The 20,527-nt window shown below is 46.4% G+C and overlaps 1 protein-coding gene across 2 annotated transcripts in view; it reads right to left on the bottom strand.

Moving 5' to 3' along the window:
- DPF3 (double PHD fingers 3) overlaps positions 1 to 20,527 on the bottom strand; it is a 295,203-nt gene that overhangs the window by 244,343 nt on the left and 30,333 nt on the right. Inside the window, exon 1 of one of the 2 annotated variants that reach the window (XM_061429343.1) lies at positions 28 to 12,920. The exons of the other annotated variant lie outside the window; for it this stretch is intronic. Within the exon in view, the coding sequence (XP_061285327.1) occupies positions 28 to 29 (2 nt within the window). The 5' untranslated portion in view covers positions 30 to 12,920. Of the gene's footprint in view, positions 1 to 27; positions 12,921 to 20,527 lie in introns of those variants that run through there. 2 annotated transcript variants of the gene reach the window in all.

Raw genomic sequence — 20,527 nt, forward strand, 5'->3', positions numbered from 1 at the left:
AGTGATTTTGAAATTAGCATAACTTACATGGTCGACAGCCAGCTCAACACCGTCGGCTGCAGAAGTCAAGGCCCCGAGAAGCCAAGAATGGGACAGAAGACGGACTGTGAGTTTATCAGAGGAGCTCGGAGCCTCCGGGCAGCAGAGCCTGAGGTTGGAGCTCCAGGGTTCCGCAGAACTTCCTGACGATAATTTCATCGCTACTTCCCTCTCCAATGATACGCTCCTCTCTCTCTTTTTACTCCCCCTCTCCCGCCAAACTCCCAGGGTAACACTGGATAATGAAGTGAGAGAATGAAAATGCTTCTAGGTGGCACCCGACCACCCCGGAGAGACCGTCAGAGCAGGGAGGCAGTTCTGGAGTGAAAAGCAAAACCTCTGGCCTCTTCCAGCCCTTGGGTAAGCAACCCTTCCCCCTGCCTCCCTGTCCCTGTCCGCCCAACGAGAAGCAGAGCACAAAGAAACCAGGTCTTCCCTTGGGGTTCTGACCACCTCATGGGGCGATTATGATACCCTGCAGTTGCCATGCCTACTGTGATGTCATTCCTTTTATCATTCCATCAAGGTGGATTTTTTTTTTTTTCCTTTTCTCTAAAGGACATCCTCCGATCCAATGCCTGGGAGCCCACTGGGAGCTCCAGCCCTTGTCTTAATCTAGACCTGGGTAAACTACAGCGTCCGGGACCTCAGAAGACTGTACAGACCTAATGGAGGTAGGGAAGAATTAGGAGTGGCTCCCAGGACACAGAGAAGCTCTCCTCCCAAGCTAGTCAATCTCTCTCTACCTTTACGCAGAACACAGATTTCACCAGCGCTCAGAAATGCAAATAGGACAGGGATGTGTGACAAGGTCCTGTCAGCTCTACTCAACAGGGCAGAAGGCAATCACTTTTTAAGTAAAATGAAGGCAAAGAAGAAAGATGGAGGAAAAGACGTACAAACCCCCTACTTATCATGCACTGAAGAATGCAAAAGAGCAAAGAAAAATATTTCCTAAATGATTGCTTTCCACACTGTCTAGCCATGGAGCTCCAGGGGTTCCATACCAATGAAAAGCATTTCTCTGGGTCCCTACTGTGTGCCAAGCACTGCACCAGGTACTGGAGTCCCAGTCTTCAAAGAACTAATAACAGGATGACTGTTCACAATCATGACAGTTACACAGGCTCATCTTAACGCCTTTGCTCCACTAGAAACCAAAGCTCTAAGAGACCAGGCAGTTTGTCCCCGGCCATGAGGCTCAGTCTACAACCTGTGGGCAGACAGCAAAAACTCGGGCATGGGAGAGCCTTGCCGGAAACCCTCAAGTGAACACAACAGCCGGCTGTATGCTTTCTCCTCTTTTCGTCCTCCGCCGTGGGATCGGCGGGGCTTCTGCCAGGCAGTGAAGGAAGGCGGCAGGCAGCTCGAGCTCCAGCTGCTGCAGCCCCACCAGGGAAATGGCAGCCATCTGCCACGCTGAACAGCAGTAGGGCCCAGGAAGGCCGTTCCTGCAGCCGGCCCACCCTCTGCAGTCAACTTAACCTTTAGGCAACAGGACAGCTCCCGGAGGTCATCACTGACGTTGTTAAGACACAGCACCCTGTACAAAACAGGGGCCCGATAGCGCTGGAAACTTCCAGACTTATTACATAAAACATGGCGCCTGCTATTGGCGTCAGCAGCACCGCTACTTTCAGCCAAAAACTAACACAGAGAACTGACTTTATCTTACTGGATCTATAACATGTTTTTTGTGTTTTAAAAAAAAATTATACATCACAAATATATTCTTTTCATCTTGAGCAGGAAAAAAAATCCAATGCCCATTTTACGAAATGAGGAAACCAAGGTAAAGGACAGAGAAAAGTCATCCCAGGTGACATTAATATGCAGACCCGAGATTTTTATCTTACGTATCCACTTTCAGGGACCCTTGGTGACAGCACAGGCGCTAAGGGATTTAGATGGAAGCCACATTACCAAGCCACCAAACAAGCCATTACTGTTAGTTCTTTTGTGTTTAGTGGGGCTGGGGCGGGGTTCCGGGGGGGGAAGGCGGGCGGTGAGAAGAAGTAGGAGACAGATCCCCATGAAAGCCCAAGCATTTATTCCCCAAAATGTTGCTGATATGGTTCGGGGGCCAGATGTCAGACTTGCTAACACTGTCCTCCTTTTAAACAAGCCAGCCTGCCTTTCACCTGTCCTCAGGTAGGTGTCCAGGTGCCCTACTTTTCCATGGAGCCCTGCTCCCCTGGGGACAGAAGCCCGAACAGACTGCTTTGCGCTCGCACAGGTAAGAAACGCTGCCATCCAAAACCAGGCCAGCGAGTGCACACAGGAAACATTCACTAGACGGTGGCTCGGCTGGCTTCAGTTGCGAAACCCATCCTTTAGGACACACATCTGTGAGACGGGCCCTGCAGAAATCTCAGTTCGGATCAAAGCAGGCCGGCCCTGATCATCTCCTTAAAAGCCGCGGGATGTGAACTCCAAGTTGTGATGAGGCCTAAAAGCAGGAGTCCTAGACTCTGACCTGGACTTGAATCTCAGCACCACTCACTCACTATGTGACTGAGAGCGTTTGCTCTCAGTTTTCCTCCTCCATAAAATGGGGATAAAGATAGCTGCGAGACGTTATGAAAATGCCAGTATGTAACAGACTCTTCAAAGATTGTACCTGTACGTCTCGGTTTGCCAGGCACAGCAGGCTGTCTGTGCTCTGCCACCCACACATTTTCCCTGACCCCTTCTGACCCATGGCCTTCACTTGCAACAGAACTGACCTGGAGGGTAAAGCCTTTGGCCGCAGAACTGAGCTCTCATTCTTGCCAAGCTAACTGACCCGTATAGGCTTCACAGCCTTGTTCTTACTGGAACCACTCTTTTGTTTGTTTGAATTTTTTATTTATGCATATACTTTTTATGAGTTTCTTTGTGCATATGTGTGTGTATATATAATTTATTCAAATGCGTTTTATCACTTACACTCTTTTCCTGTATTCTGTCTTCCCACATCAGCACCCCAACTCTGACCCTGCTTTCCCCATGCGGCCCATGTTAATATTTTAGTCTGTGTCCTTCCATGTTTTTCCTCATACCATGTAAGTAATTTTACACACACAGACATACATAAATAGGGGTTTCGGGAGAGATATATGCTCTTCTCCCTCTTGTTTATTCTGTCATATGTTGCTCAAATCCTTTTAATGGTTCTGTAATGACCCACAGGATGAAGGTACCATTGCTATCAGACCATTTCCCTACTGACAGGTATTCACTGAGTTTTAATTCTTGGCCATTACATACAAAATAGCAATAAACTCCTTGTACACATGTCCTCACCGAAGATGATTTTCTAACCAGACAAATTGCCCAAGCCCAGGATGTGAAAGTCATCCATCAAAAGACATGGTCATGAGCTCCAATAGTGTCACATCATCCTTAAAAGTCCCCTCAGAATAGGACCCCTCTGCTCTTAGAAGTGCAAACTGCAGGCTTGGGTCTGACCTCCAACTCTACTGTGTCAACTCTCTAGGTCTTAATTTTCCCATCTGTAAAGTAAAATAATAACTGCCTGGTGGTGCAGAATTCGGGAGTGCTTTTGTGAGGGAGCCATGTGTGAAGTGCTATTTTTGCTGTTATTCTATAGGATGTTGCTTCTAGCTTGTTGTTCTGGCAGTCAAGGAAGGGAGGGCGAGCCAAAACTGTTTCAATTCAACTCCCTCTAAGACTTGGAGGTCCTTCTTTAGAAAGTTTCTGGGACTGGATGGGAAGGCCTCTGTCTCTCTGCCTTCCGGAAGCACCTTGCACTGCGATTGTTTACAACCCAAAGTCAGGACTAGCTGGAAGGACTTTTGAGTCTCCACCCGCCAGGCTTTGTCACATTCCGAAGAGGAGCAGCTGTAACTGGAGTTATAAGAGGAATCGTCCAGTGAGCAGATTGTGGAAAATCGGAAATCTCACTGATGTCTGATTTTCACTCAAAAGCTCCCTAAGCTCTAAATTGCATTCAATAAAAAGTGTAAGGTGGTGGGGATGGATGTACTCCTTTTGCAGGGGATGTGGTAATTAGGATTTTCTGTTCCTGAAAAAAGGAGATGCTTTGGGGAGGGGAATCCCTAAAACTTCCATTTCAGGTAGCAGTTCTAAGCCTTTCAAGAACCTTCCTGAAAAGAAGCAGTTTCAGCAACTCAAGTGAATTTGCCGGGTTACCATATGGCTCATAACGCATGAGTTGTTCAGTCGCTCAGTCGTGTCCGACTCTTTGCAACCCCATGGACTACAGCACGCCAGGCTTCCCTGTCCTTCACTGTCTCCTAGAGTTTGCTCAAACTCATGTCCATTGCGTTGGTGATGCCATCCAACCATAACACATCACAGGGGAGCAATAGAAATGATAAAAATCTGCAGAATTAGTATAATGTTATTCTGCTCTAAAACTCAAATCAAATCTGAATGTGGAATACTTTTCTTCATAAAATCAAGCAGATGAGGGACTTCCCTGGTGGTTCAATGGTTAAGAGAAAGCATTTTCACTGCAGGGGGTTGTGGAGGGTGGGGGCAGGTTCGATCCCTGGACAGGGAACTAAGATCCTGTATGCCGGGTGGCTCAGCTTTAAAAAAAAAAAAAATTGAGCAGATGATGGGCACCGCTTGCTCTGAACAAGCTCTTGGCAGCATCTACTGAACACAGCCTACCTGGGACCTAGCCATCCCACTGGCAGGTAGGCACACTTCAGGTCTCCTCACAGCACAACTCAGAGAAATCACAAACCAGAAACCGCTATATGCCCAACGAGAATAGAACCAGCAGCATGACAATATACTACCCAGTACCCAGAATGCAAGACCTACAACTGCAGCCCATACTATGAAGGCATCTCACAATGTTGACAGGGGAATCCAGACACTGAAGTGAACACGCCAGAAGATTCCACCCTATGGGGGGTTACAATCAGGATGGTCACCCTTGGGGATGGGGCAGGAGGTGTGGTAGTAACTGGAAGGGACACAGGTGGACTTCTGTCCTCTTGTTTCTTAACATGGACAGTGATATAAGTAAATTTAATTTGTTAGAATTTATTGAGCTGCATAAATGTGTACTTTTCTGTATGTATCCCTGGAGAAGGGCATGGCAACCCACTCCAGTATTCTTGCCTGGAGAATCCCCATGGACAGAGGAGCCTGGCCGGCTATAGCCCATAGGGTTGCAAAGAGTCAAACACGTATGAAGTAACTTAGCATATACACACTGTATGTATGATGTACTTTGAACTTTAAAACTTAAAAAAAAAGACATGGAACAAAAATGAAGGTGAAAGTGAAAGTGAAGTCCCATGGACGGTAGCCTACAAGGCTCCTCCATCCTTGGGATTTTCCAGGCAAGAATACTGGAGTGGGTTGCCATTTCCTTCTCCAGGAGACCTTCCCGACCCAGGGATTGAACCTGGGTCTCCCACATTGTAGGCAGACGCTTTACCATCAGAGCCACCAGGGAAGTCCCTAAGAGTAAAGCAGTCAGGTGGACAAGGGCTCTTGGAGCCAGATTTTGTCTGGCATGAATCATTCCTGGGAGCTCTCCTGTCCATGCAAAGACTGCTTAGCTGAATGTCTCAGAAGAGGCTTCTGTGAGAAGAGATGAAAGAGGCCACAGAGAAACTGGCGCTTTCTTTGGAAAGGAGTGGTTTTACAAAATCTAGATGTGCAAACTCCACCCGGGTCATTAATCCACTGTGCTATCCATTTCAGCTGGACCCAGGTTTGCTTCAGAAACATTTGGGGGCTTTGTTTTTTGTTTTTCTTCTCTTTAAAAAATGTTTGGAATGAAGGGAAAAGACATCATTATTTTATATGGAAATCAAATCGATGTTTACAGATAGAGAATGTAAAGAAAAGCTGATCAATGGTGACAAACTAGAAGCCAGAGATGGAAAGAGATTCTCTATAAAGTCCCTAATACCACAGGCAAATGGGGTTTCCATTCAGTTCAATAACGATATTTATAGTAACAGCTAACACGGATGCAGCGTTTACACATGCTAGGCATGGCTCTGAGTGCTCACATGCATTAACTTATTCAATCTCCATCTATAAGGTAAAGATTGTACAACTCCTACTTTGCAGACTGACATCGAGGCCCAGAGAGATTAAGAAACTTGCTCAAACTCACACAGCCAGTAAGTGACAGACTAGGCTGTCTGGCTGGAATCTGCCTTCTTAACCATTTTACCATGGAGCTTTCTAACAAGCATTTTGTTGTTGTTGTTTAGTCACTAAGTCATGTCCGACTCATGCGACCCCATGGACTATAGCCCACCAGGCTCCTCTGTGCATGGGATTTCCCAGGCAAGAATACTGGAGTGGATTGCCATTTCTTTCTCCAGGTGATCTTCCCAACCCCAGGAATCGAACCCGTGTTTCCGTTTGCCAAGCCCTTATTATGTGCTGGGCACTATACTGGGCAAGAGGTACTAACATATACAAAACACCAACTCATAGGTTACAGGATTAGTCTGTGCAATGATAAAGCTCACATAGGCATCCAGAGGTCTAACTCAAGAATGGAAAGTTAGAAAACACTCTCCAAATGGTGGATGTAAGTTTTCAATGACTAAAAAGCACCATCTGTTTTCTCAGTACATTCTAAGAATAAAATTCCTTGATCTTATCTTCTCAGTAAATTATAAGGATCAACATTCCTTGACGCCCCACCCTCTCTTGGGTCATGAAACTCAATAAAACTCTCTTCATTTTGATTGGAGGGGAAAAAAAAAAAAAGAACCCGTAAATATGCTTGTTTACTTTTCCTGAATTGCCCTCTTGTGTAAAATGGATTGCTCACCACTAATCTAGCAGGCTCCAATACAGGGCCTCTCAGACGGTGCCCAGGTTATTAAAAAATCAAAGAAATGCAAAGCAGGATTGCTACACATACAGCACATTTTTAATGTTTACACAACAAATTCACACTCTTCACATATATACACACACAAACTTAAATACAATGTAAAATAATTATGATCTCAAGAGAATTACAAGATCTGTTTCTTTTAAAATATTATTAATTCAGAGAGTGCCCCATGGATGCTGTGGTCAAGCCACAGACTGTACAGTGGATGTCTTATGATGAACACCTTGGGACCTACACATAAAACCTCATGCAGAGATAACCCCAAAGTTTCATTTGAGGCCTCCAGGAATGGGAGACCAAGTTTAATCAGGTCCCACTACTGCTCTATCCACTTGATAAGCCTTTCTTAAGGGAAGAAGAATAAAAGATTGATCCCAATGGTAAGGATCAATGAAAGCCTAGCTAGGAACCAGTAATAGGGAAGAAAGGAGGTTCACAGAGCTGAAGACTATGTGGGTAAAAACTCCAGGTTGTGGCCAATAAAGTCACAGGCCAGCCAGTTGTAGGATCTTCATAATACCTAGAGGTCAAATCCAGAAGTTCAACAAAGGTTATGAGCAACAGGCAGGAACACAACCTCCTGCCTACCTGCCCTTGAACTAGCTCTGACCCAGGCCTCCAGATGCTACACTCATGCCCCTGGCCCATCTTTGCTGGCCTCTCTACAAGGACAGGGGTTCCTAAAAACATGTGAAACTTCCAGGATGTGCTCCCTTCTCCCATGTCCATCCCATTTCCTGGGAGTCAAATGTTTTTAGAGAATCAAAAATGGTGCCCATTGTGACATGGCATCCTATGCTCCTTTCCAGAAGAGTGTGAGGTCCAATTCTAAATAGATCCTGTCTTAGAAAAAGACCTGAAAAAGGTATGAGAGCTCCTCAGACCCAAAGATGAGACAGTACAGAAAGCTGGTTGAAAACCATTTTCCAATGTCTATTTATTTTTAAGCTAAAATCTATTCAGTGTGTGAGTTGCCAAGGAAAGTTAAGGCTCTTGTTCTGAAGCAAGAGAGGTTCTCTTTCCACATGACACCTGTAGAAGATGGAAAATGTGATACCCTCTGCGTATCACAGAACACCAGTTCCCGGTAAGAAGATACCCCAATTTCTGCCAGGGCAGTACCCAGTGGGGGCAGCTTTTCCACTTTTCTCCTCTTGCTGAAAGGGCCCTAGAAAGGCCACCAGGGCCTTCCCCAGGGCAAAGTCCTCCCTGGCCCCCAGTGAGGACTCACTATCCCTTTTATTTAGCTAAGCAGCAGAGTTTAAAAATAATTTCTAGAGCTCTTTGATCTTCCCTGGTGGCTCAGACGGTAAAGCGTCTGCCTACAATGCCTACCATGTGGGAGACCCGGGTTCAATCCCTGGGTCGGGAAGATCTCCTGGAGAAGGAAATGGCACCCCACTCCAGTACTCTTCCCTGGAAAATCCCACGGATGGTGGAACCTGGTAGGCTACAGCCCATGGAGTCGCAAAGAGTCGGACATGACTGAGTGACTTCACTTCACTTCACTAGAGCTCTTTACTCAAAGACACACTCAAGAAGAGGTCTGTGGACCATGTACTAAATGCACTGGATCCTACTCAAGCTATGGAAAGCTAAGTGTGACCTTGAAACATCCTCTCTAAATTCTTCCCTTACTTCCAGTCCAGACTAACACAAATTGATTCTATTTTCTCAAAACACCAGCCTGTTCAGATAGCTTTGTTTATCTTCATTAGCATTTCTCCATGATGAGGGGGGGGCAAGGGTTCAATGCCCAGTGTTGAATCCAGAGAGACAAGGCCTATGGGAAGATATAAACCTGAAAGAGATGATGAACCCATGGGCAATTCTCCAGACATCCTTCAGTCAAGTGACCTTCTCAAACACATTCCACCCTCACTCCCCCATGGGAACAGTTTATACTTCCTGAGCCCTGGCTTTGGTTCAGACCATCTCCTAAGAGCTTCATGTAGGTTAACATCTAATCCTCACACCAACCCTCTGGGGTAGGTGTCACAGATGAAAGATAAAGCTGGAATTTCAACCTAGAAGTCTGATTCTCAAGCCTAGGCTCCCATGAGGACCACAAGATATTTCCGTACTCAAGGATTATAGCTGGTCCTCTTATGACCTGGATAACCACAATGGTGTGGTCACTCACCTACAGCTGGACATCCTGGAGTATGAAGTCAAGTGAGCCTTACTTACATTACTATGAACAAAGCTAGTGGAGGTGATGGAATTCCAGCTGAACTATTTAAAACCCTAACAAATGATGCTGTTAAAGTGTGGCACTCAATATGTCAACAAATTTGGAAAACTCAGCAGTGGCCACAGGACTGGAAAAGGTCAGTGTTCATTCCAATCCCAAAGAAGGAAATGCCAAGAATGTTCAAACTACCAGACAATTAAACTCATTTCACATGCTAGCAAGGTTATGCTCAAAATCCTTCAAACTAGGCTTCAGCAGTATGTGAACTGAGAACTTCCAGATGTGCAAGCTGAGCTTAGAAAAGGCAGAATAATCAGAGATCAAATTGTCAACATTCATTGGATCATACAGAAAGCAAGGAAATCCTAGAAAAGCATCTACTTCTGCTTCATTGACTATGCTAAAGCTTTTGACTATGTGGATCACAACAAACTATAGAAAATTCTTAAAGAGATGGGAGTACCAGACTACTTTACCTGTCTCCTGAGAAACCTGTACGCAGGTCAAGAAGCAACAGTTACAACTGGACATGGAACAACTGACTGGTTCAAAATTGAGAAAGGAATACGACAAGGCTATATATTGTCACCCTGCTTATTTAACTTATATGCAGAATACATTATGCGAAATGCTGGGCTGGATGAAACTCAAGCTGGAATCAAGATTTCCAGAAGAAATATCAACAACCTCAGATATGCAGATGTTACCACTCTAATGGCAGAAAGCGAAGAGGAACTAAAGAGTCTCCTGATGAGGGTGAAAGAAGAGTGTGAAGAAGCTGGCTTGAAACTCAATGTTCAAAAAACTAAGATCATGGCAAACGGTCCCATCACCTCACAGCAAATAGAAGGGGGAAAGTGGAAGCAATGACAGGTTTTATTTTCTTGGGCTCCCAAATCACTGTCGACGGTGACTGCAGCCATGAAATTAAAAGATACTTGCTCTTTGGAAGGAAAACTATGACAAACCTAGACAGTCTAGTAAAAAGCAGAGACATCACTTTGCCAACAAAGACCCATGTAATCAAAGCTGTGGCTTTTCCAATAGTCATGTACAGATGTGAGAGTTGGACCATAAAGAAGGCTGAGCACCGAAAAATTGATGCTTTCAAACTGTGGTTTTGAAGAAGACTCTTCAGAGTCCTTTGACTGCAAGGAGATCAAACGAGTCAACCCTAAAGGAAATCAACCCTGAATATTCATTGGAGGGACAGACGCTGAGCTGAAGCTCCAATACTTCGGCCACCTGATGTGGAAGATTCTTTACCATCTGAGCCACCAGGGAAGCCCTACCCAATCTCAGTAGAAGATCCTTATCCAGGTGGGTACAGTGTCTCCCATGTTCCTAGCAAACAGGCGCTCAGGCCAGAGAATCGATGTTTCAGGAAACATTTGCAGCAGGGGAGGAGTACACCTGTACCGAATCTGTGTCAGCTCTCTGCTGAGACGACGGATTTTGTGCTTAATCACTAGTTAGCTGAGGTTACTGCTTCATCTCACAATAATGAAGAGCTCAATCTGAGCACTTGCTACAGACCAGGAACTATACTAAGCACGTCACATACATTACAGCATTCGTTTTCACTTAATCCTCACGACAACCCTAAAAGGTAGGAACTTTCATTATCCCCAGATGAGTAAACCAGGCTCAGAAAGAAGTTAAGTAACTTGCCCCAGCCGCATGGCCATAAGTGACAAAGGTCAGATTCAAATCCAAGTTGTTTGAACCCTAAACTTGTTCTCTTCTTACCCACGAGGCTACTCTGCCTCTCTCCATGTATGACAGGCTTTTGTTCCCTACTATGATGACACGTTGGGAGGGCTGGGCCAGGTTTTGTGTTTATCTGAATAGGTGCCTAATGCCCTGAGTTTACCATGTGGGCGTGACGCTTTTCCTCTGTGCACAGTTGATGACAGGCTGCACACACCCGCAGGGCCACAGCAGGGCAGAGGGCAAACAGCCTCGGCCTGGGGCCCGCCTCGCTCCCTCTTGCTTCCTCTGGCCCTGGACTGCCCTGACCTCTGCACCCACCACCCACGCCACTGCCACCCACAGCCTTTGTCTTTTCCCCTCGGCTGCCTCTCCTGGGTGTGCATCCCTGCCCGCCTCCATGCACACTTCTTGCCAGGCCTTGAAACCCTCCTCCTCGAAGCTGCACGGTCCAGACCTGCCCATCAAGCTTGGTAAGAGTGTGGTCCAGGTTTCACACCCACCTTATCCTCACAGCCATTCTTCACCTCCACCAGCTCCTTCCTCCTCACAACAGCTTTCCTAAGAGGCTGCAAACCTAATGACTATAGGTCAAATGTGGCCCCCAAGTATGTTTTGTTTGGTTGTACTATGCTTTCTGAAAATTCAATTACTTATGTCAAGTTGTTAGAGTTTATATACACATTCAGATTTCAAGTGTCTCTGGAAAAATCAGGAGTCCTGGACTTCCTGGGTGGTCCAGTGGTTAAGAATCCACCTGCCAATGCAGGAGACCTAGGTTCGATCCCTGGTCCGGGAAGATCCCCCATACTGCAGGGCTCTAAGCCCATATGCCACAACTATTGAGCCTGTGATCTGCAACAAGAGCAGTCAGTGCAATGAGAAGCCCGCACAGTGCAATGGAGAAAGCCCACTGCAAAGACGCAACCCAGTCAAAAATAAATGCATAATTTTTTTAATTTGAAAAAAGAGAAAAATCAGGAGTCCTGGCAACAATGGGCCCTGTTTTCCCGTGTGGCAAATGGCTAGAGTTGAATTCAGACATCCTGATGCCTGAGGGTGAATTTCCAGTTTACCACAGTCCACCCCAGTCCCTGCTCTACTTTTCCCATCCAGACATCCGTTCACTCATTTCCACAGCCTGCCGGGCTCCTGTGGGCACTTGTGTCTGCGATGCCTGCTGTAGTGCCTCCATTTCGCTGATGAGGAAACTGAGAAAGTGGGGAGAGAGTGCATTCTTCCAGATCTCCAAGTTGAGTTCATCAGCAAAGCCAGGGCTGGAATCATTAGATACTGTTTATTATCAAGCTCCTGTGTGTCCCGGGAACTGTCCAGAGCATCACAGAGGCTTCAATACAGGTCTGTTGCTGCTGCCTCTCTCGTCACTACCCACCCCCACCGCTATGCCGAACGCATGAACAGGCCAAAGAAAGGCACTGTGCTTTTCAACACACAGATCACAAACACCTCTTTTACCGTGTGCCATGGTAACCCGATTCTCCCCATCTTACCTCCATGCCCGATTAACTTTTCTCAAATCTCTTATTCAGGTTATACACTCTGAACCTGCTGAGATGTAACCTTTCTGTAAGGTAATCCCCTCTGGTCTGGATCCAGGATGGTGTGTGTATGTGTGTGTGTGCATGTGTGTGTGTGTTTGTACATGCATGTGTGCTCACACATGTGTTTCTAGACAAACACACTATCTTCTTATGAACTTCCCACATGGCTGAGAAGCCAACACGTGCCCCAGCTGGTGAGCCAGTGTCCGTCCCACTGCCCCATGAAAAGGGGTGGCAGCTGCTGATGGCACCGTGACGGAACGAAAGTTCAGGGTGGCCCTGTCTTCGATTTTTCAGGAACCTGGGGATATAATTTAGAAACATTGCTTTCTGTTAAGAAGACATGTACTGGGGCTTTCCTGTTTGTCCAGTGGCTAAGACTCCACACTCCCAATGCAGGGGGCCCAGGTTCAATCCCTGGTCAGAAAACTAGATCCCACATGCAGCAACTAAAGATTCTGCATGCTACAAAGAAGACTGAAGAGCCCGCGGGCCGCAACTAAGATCTGGCACAGCCAAATAAATAAATTAATTAAATAAATATTTTTTGAAAAAGAAAAAGACCTGTGCTAAGAAACAAACCACCCACTCCTACCCCCTCCTCGTCACCCCCCAACCCCACCCCAGGGGCTTGAGAGACTTTACAAGGATCAGGGGCTGGAGGACTGATAGGCAAGGCTGGCTCCCCTTGAAACGCCCCATTGGAACAGCCAGCAGCAGGTCCCCAATCTCTTGTCCCATGCTGATGCCTGTCCTAGGACCTGGAAGAGGACCCCAGCAGCTTAGCTGGCTTTGCCCTCCAGCTTTGTCCTCCACAACTACAAGACAACTCAGAAGTTTTTGACTGGTTTGTTTTCCTAACTCCTTGTTTGAGCTGTCCTAAAAACAAATCTTTTTTTTTTTTTTCTTTTTAACTTTTTTTTATCCATCTTCTCCATGGAACCCTCAGGTTCTTAACTCACACTGCATAATATGGATCTTTCCAATAAGGAGATTGCAGTTTCCATTTCTTCAATTAAACAGTTCCAACAAAGAATTCATTGAGATGAATGTGCTTATCATTAACCAGGTAGCATGCTTTTCCTCCCTAAACCACACACAATTAACATATAAATGGCCTGGCAAAGGGACTTCTTTGGGAAATGGCAGATTATAACTCCACTTGCTCCTTCACTTCTGAAGCTTTTTTTTTTTTAAGAAGAGAGAAAAGAACAATTTCCAAAGGAGAAAATGTCACAGATGGCGACAAACTGGCTTCCCGAGGGATGATCATTTTGATGCAAATACTCTTTCTCCAAGTGAAAAAACGTACAATGTACAAAGTGTCCACTTGAGGATCTGCGCCTCCTATTTGGGTAATCGCCTTCGACGGTGGGTACTGAGCAGCCAAATGATATGCCCAGAAAGGCAGCCAATGAGAGAGGTGCACACGCCCTGCATCCTCATTGGCCAGGCTGGGCACCAGCTGGAACCAGGGCCAGCTTTGAGGACAGCAGCGCGACTTGATAGGATTCTCTCTTCAAAGCATAGAGCAAACATCAATTAATCCTCAAAAGACGCTTTCAAGGAGAACATTATCCCTTTTGAGGATGTGGAAGCTAAGAGGGGCCGCAGGTAGTTGAAGGGACAGCGGAGGAGAAAACAGAGCCCTGGGCTCCGAGATCAGTTCTCTGGAGAGAGTCAAGTTGCAGGAGATGGATGAACCTACAGAATCAGGGCGACGGAGGAGGCTGCCAAGGAGCCACTGCTTCTGAGGGTGTCCCCCAAGGCTCCCATTCCAGAGGAAGCTGCAAAGTGAAACAGGGTGAGAGCCCTGATCATGGCTCTGTGTACACCAAGCTGGGAACCAGAGTTCAAATGATTGGACTTGGGCTTAAAACCCCTTCATTAGCGCCTAGGTTGAACACGGAGGGGGAAAACTGAAATCTGGATCCAATTTGCCACACCGAGCCGGTTTGGGCACCCCCACCCTGTCTCTTGAAAGGGGGAGGGGTTGGATTTGCGTGTGCACTCCAAGGCCATCCCCCACCTGGCTGGTCTCTCCATCTCAAGAGGACCAGTCCAGAAGTTCCCACAGCTCACATTCGTAAGGATCACAGCCTGTCACTGTGTTTGGCAATAAACATCACACATTCTCACATTACACGTTTATTCAACCTTTAATATTTTGCTGCGAGATACCTGGAAAAGTTGTATGCCACTGATAAAAAAAAAAAACTGTAAAAACACCCCACAATCTCTTCTCCACACACAGGCAATAACCTTACACAGGGATTTCTACGGTCAATGTTTTTAGTTTGTGTTTTGTCCAACACTTCAGTCGCTTTCTTTGCTGTACACAATGTGCTGTATGCATCACTAAACAGAACCCATGCCATGTGCAAAAACAGGCTTGTTGGAGATGCTTAAGTTTTTATAGAAAGGCTTTCCTAAAGAGTCTGAATGAGTTTGGGCTTCCCTGGTGGCCCAGTGGTAAAGAATTTGCCCGCCAATGCAGGAGATGTGGGTTCGATCCCTGGGTCCGGAAGATCCCCTGGAGAAGGAAATGGCAACTCACCCTGGTAGTCTTGCCTGGAAAATCCCATGGACAGAAACTGTCAGGCTACAGTCCATGGAGTTGGGTCACAAAAATGTCAGATACAACTAAACAACAACAAACTGAATGAGTTTGCTCTCAATTTACCATGTAGTCAAAGAAATACAGGAAATCACCCTATGACTGACTTTTTTTTTAATTTAAATACCAACAACTATTCTGACATAGCCTTCTGTATACATGTGTATGCTCTCAGAGCCATAGAAAATATCTGGAAGGAGATACAAAAAGTGTCCTTAACTGTGGGGAGCAGAATGGGTAAGAGGGGAAGAAGTCTTTTTTATTTTTTTTCTGTTCTTTTTTTTTTTCTTCTCATTCCATGTCCTGTACTGTGCATTTTTTACAATCAGTATGTCACTTCTTAAATGTTTAAAATTATGAAATGAAAAGTCACTCCAAGATCATTTTTCCCCCATGGGTTGCATTTTGTCCCCATACCCCTGCAAAGTAAGCAAGTAAGTCTTGGAAACAGCTTGCTGTCTTTTACAAAAAATATTACACACCTTCGTCACAATATTGTCAACACGCAGGCTGCTTCATCCAAGCGAAGAAAGGACAGTATCTTGAAACCTACTTCACAGAGGAGGGTGAAGCTGTATCAGACAGAGGCAGAAATGTAGCTCCAACACCTAGGAAACAGCTGAGGCTTCTAGACTTGACTTCCTTAGGGATTATCTGAGAAACAGCTGAAAAGCCACCTTTCTGCACAAATCAGACATAGCTCCTGCTCCCAACTCTTAGTCCCTGTGAATGGCCAGAACACACAAACTCACAAAACCAACCGATAGGCTAGAATCCCTCCAGTTATTAAAATCATTTTTTTTCTTCTCTTAAAGAATGGACTTTTCAAATGACACCAACCTCTTTCATCATTTAAGTGTTTATTTAGAGAATACTGCTGTTGGAAGCTTGAGAAATGGAGATCTAAATCTCAAAGGGCCCTTATCATTTGCAAAGTAATTAGAAATGAAGTTTAAAAAAACACAACACCCTGGGGTTGAAGTGATGAGGCCAACAGGAAAATCCAATTCATTTACAAAATTTTCACTTCCATCTGTTTTCCTCACGAATACTGCTAGATACAGTTATTATCAGCAAATCAGTGACAAGGAGGCTGAAATGAAGGAAAATGTACACTCTGGGTCTCTTGAACTCCTGGCATTTGGCAGAGCTGTGCAGCAGGATCAAATTGTCGATTTCAGCCTGACCCTGAAATCAAGACTCTAATAGTCACAGAAGTTCTGCAGCTAATCAGTTACTCTTCACACTTCACTCATCAGAATCCTTAAAGTCACCAGAGGGAGCCTGCATTTGCAGCACACCAGAAAGCATTCCTTGGGGGGCTTAGCCGTCCTTCCAGTTCTACTTTTGCCCTCTCCTTCCAGAGACTGATTTAGAAACGAAGGGAAGAAGGCTAAGAAAACTCTCACCTTTAATATTAATAAGAATTGCGCAGTCCCCGGATGATCAGAGCCCAGACTACACAGGACATGAAAGAACGATTGAGACTTTGATATGAAATATGAAAAAGTAACAGGCAGAAGTGGTGGGGAGACCAAACTGGGAGGCCCAGGGCGCAGCTCCTGAGCTCCAGTCCTGACTCGCCAGCGACGATCACTCTGATTTATTAAGCAAGGATGATGTACACTTACCTCGCCACCTTTTTATCTGTGAGATGAATGAAATGATCTCTCAAATGGCTTATTTGTCATGACAGGAAGAAAAAATACAACACAGTACAATACAAATAAGGGAACTAGGAATTGAGCCCACCCTTTGCCTTCTTTTCAAAGAGATTTCCCATATGCCATCTCATCATTGTCCCTGGTGAGATGTGTTATGTGCTTAGTTGCTTCAGGCATGTCGGACTCTTTGCGACCCCATGGACTATAGCCCACCAGGCTCCTCTGTTCATGGGATTCTTCAGGCAAGAATCCTGGAGTGGGTTACCATGCCCCACTCCAGGGGATCTTCCCAACCCAGGGATCAAATCCAGGTCTCCTACACTGCAGGCAGGTTCTTTACCATCTGAGCCACCGGGGAAGCCTCCCCTGGTAAGATAGTAGCCCGTTATTATTAGCCCTGTTTTATAGAAAAAGCAACTGAGGTACAGAGTGGGGAACTGACTAGGGCAGTGTGGTAAGTAGAAGCAGTATTGGTCGATTCAGAACATTGAAATGAATTTCAGTGATATGGGTCTTGGGTTGAGTCTGGAAGGCTCAGCCACCTGAGGGATACAGAACTCAGACCTCCTCTGTACCAGCCTGGAGCTCTCTCCTTGAGCTCGCCCTACTTCTGCACAGAATCTTTTAACTAAGACAGTCTCAGAGTCCCACTGGCCAAGGGGATAGTAGGGAAAGCAAAGGCCTCTACTGACTCTCTTTTTAAAAAAAAAATTTATTTATTTGGTTGTGCCTGGTCTTAGTTGCAGGCTTTCCTGATAGCTCAGTTGGTAAAGAATCTGCCTGCAATGCAGGGGACCCCAGTTCAATTTCTGGGTTGGGAAGATCTGCTACAGAAGGGATAGGCTACCCACTCCAGTATTCTTGGGCTTCCCTTGTGGCTTAGCTGGTAGAGAATCCGCCTGCAATTTAGGAGACCTGGGTTCGATCCCTGGGTTGGGAAGATCCCCTGGAGAAGGGAACAGCTACCCACTCCAGTATTCTGGCCTGGAGAATTCCATGGACTGCATAGTCCATGAGGGTGCAGTCGGACATGACTGAGTGACTCACTAGGTCTTAGTTGCAGCACGTGGGATCTTTAGTTGTGGCATTCAAACCCTTAGTTGTGGCACGTGGGATCTAGTTCCCTGACTAGGCATTGAACACAGGTCCCCAGCTTTGAGAGCATGAAGTTTTAACCACTGGACCACCAGGGAAGTCCCCTCTACTGACACTTTAACCCATGTGTCAGTTTGGTCCAAAGCAAACATGGACATCCTTCAGTGATGAGGCCAAAAGAAGATGTCGAGGCCAGGAGTGAGCACGTGGGTGGTGTCAAACCTCGGGGTCAGGGAGTGGTTAATGGCTCAAGGCATGTGTGGTCAGCAGCAGCCCCAGATAATGATTCCTGCACTCAGGTGTAATTTCTATTCTTATGAAATGTCAGGCATTTGAGAATCTAAGGTCAACCACTGCTATCAAAGATCTGGGTGAGCTGGAAGGAAAGACAGAAATAAGTGTTCCATGAGCATCTTCTAAGGCCTGGCCTGTTCTTTGGGTCCTCACAGAGCTCATCTCAAGCAACAGCTCCAGGCAGGCACGACATGGACTGTCTCCCTTGACAGAGCAAGGAAGGGGACATCTCTGGTTCCTCCCAGCCCAGGCACGTTATCGGTCACTGTCCTGTCCCCTCTCCATCACTCAAATTCTTTTCTACCACAGGATGCTGCTGGGCTTCTCTGATGCCACAAAATCTTGTCCCCCCACCCCAGACCCCTCTCTCTGGGGCAGGAAGAGAGCATCATTCCCTCTTCTCTTATCACCCCAACTGTAGCCAGGAGGACCCCTCACCAGAACACCCTCAGTTTACTCAGGGATCCATGAGGCAACACTGGGGGAGGCGAGAGGGGTGAGGATAGAGAGGAAGAAGGATGAGAGAGCAGCAGCCCACCACTTCCGGAAGGATGCGAGCACTTCCCAGCATGCTTCGGGAAAGCCCCCCAAAACCAACACCGCTCCAAGAAACTACATCCCAGGAATTGCAGGGGACCGAACAGACCCAGGTGGAGCACGGCTCCCAACCCACCTGAGACAATATTTTGAAAAGAACTCATGTGATCAGGGAAGAAGAAAAGACCATGTTTAAGACCTGCTCCCCACCCCCCGACACACACACATACACGCCTTTTCCTAGCCTCCACTTGGAGCAAACAGTGAAGCCAACCCAAACCCAGAAGTGTGAATAACGCATGGAGCCAGCTCAGGCCTCCCACACAGGAAGGCGTGTCAGGCGGCACAGATGGCCGCCTCACGCACACAGGCCACAGGTCTGCTGTGGGGGCTGAGATGCCAGCACCGCCCCAGTGTTCCTCAGTAACCAGGCAAGAAAACGTGGGGCTCCCCCAGAGAGCTATGAAATGTGAGGCGAGGTCTTACGAGTGAATGGGGACATGCCAGCCGTCCTGGGGCAGACACCAAGAGCTGGAGTGATTTGTGAGCCCTTTTTTCATGAGTTAATTTGCTTCCAGCAGATTCCATTAGTGACCTGACAGACCCTGGGCCTGGAGGAGGGCCTTGGAAGAGCTACTGAGTCAGCAAACTGAAGGGGCGACAGGGAAGGCCAGATGTCTTGCACCCAGCCCTTTGCCCGGCATTTCTATTTGAAGAGCTTAGAATAATTATTTGCAAAGCTCTTGTTAAGGCAGCACCACTAAGCTACCTACAGAGAGAAGACGCACGAACCTTGACCACCAAACGGCCAACCAGAAGCTGATGCAATACAGGAAAAGGATTCCCACATGAAAGAATCTTCGCTTCCCAGTGGCAGGAAGAAAGCAAAAGTCATAGTTATAGTTGAACCGTGAACAAGGTTGCACCGTGTTCGATCTGCAACCAGGAACCTGAGAGGAATGGAGGCGGGAAGAGGGCTGAACTTTCTGAGTTCCAGTTGACAATTCTAGTAGAATAAGAAAATGATGGAACTATTAATACCGCTGCTGCTCTTAGTACAAATAATAATAATTACAGTTAACATTTATTTGGCACCTAGTATGTGCTAAGAGGTCTTCCTTGGTGGCTCAGACAGTAAAGAATCTGCCTACAATGCAGGAGCCCCAGGTTCAATCCCTGGGTTGGGAAGATCCTCTGGAGTAGGAAATGGCAACCCACTCCAATATTCTTGCCTGGGAAATCCCATGGGCAGAGGAGCCTGGAGGGCTACATACAGTCCATGGGGTTGCAAAGAGTCAGACACAACTGAACTGACTTAGCACCATGCATGTGCCAAGAACCATGCTACAGGCTTTTAGGCAATATCTCCTTTACTCTTTGCAACAGCCCTTTGAGGTAGGCAAACTCTGTCGGTAAGAGATGTCTCACAGCCATGAAGTCACGAGAAAGATTCAGAGAAGAACCAAGCCCCAGGTGTGTCTGACTCCACGCTTGTGCACTGGACCACTTTGCTACCACTCACTCAGTCTCATGGACCGGAGACAGGGCATTGAAATGGGACTCTGGCTCCAGCCCTACACGCACCCTAAGTAGCTGTGGGATCTCGGCGAGTGATTTCAACTCATGGGCCATTCTACCCCATAAGATGACTGAGTAATTTCTTAAGGGTCCCCTCAATTCAAACTACAGTCCCTGACCACCAGAATGCCATCTGAGTTGATGGGGGAGGGGATATATAAACATTACTCAGGCACAGCCCTGCCCTCATGGACTCTGCAATCTAGCCCTGCCTTATGCAAAAGCTCAAGATCCTTGGGTGTCCTATTCACTGATTCTTTTTTAACATACCACTAAAAAAGTTTTTCTGACAGTCCATCTTCTATTTGCTCTTCTTTGTACACAGGCATAGAGAGGTATCTAAAAAGACGTTCATCTAATGGATCTGGAGTGATTATTTTTGCT

The sequence above is a fragment of the Bos javanicus genome, chromosome 10, assembly GCF_032452875.1.
Source record: "Bos javanicus breed banteng chromosome 10, ARS-OSU_banteng_1.0, whole genome shotgun sequence".
NCBI classification, from domain to species: Eukaryota; Metazoa; Chordata; class Mammalia; order Artiodactyla; family Bovidae; genus Bos; species Bos javanicus.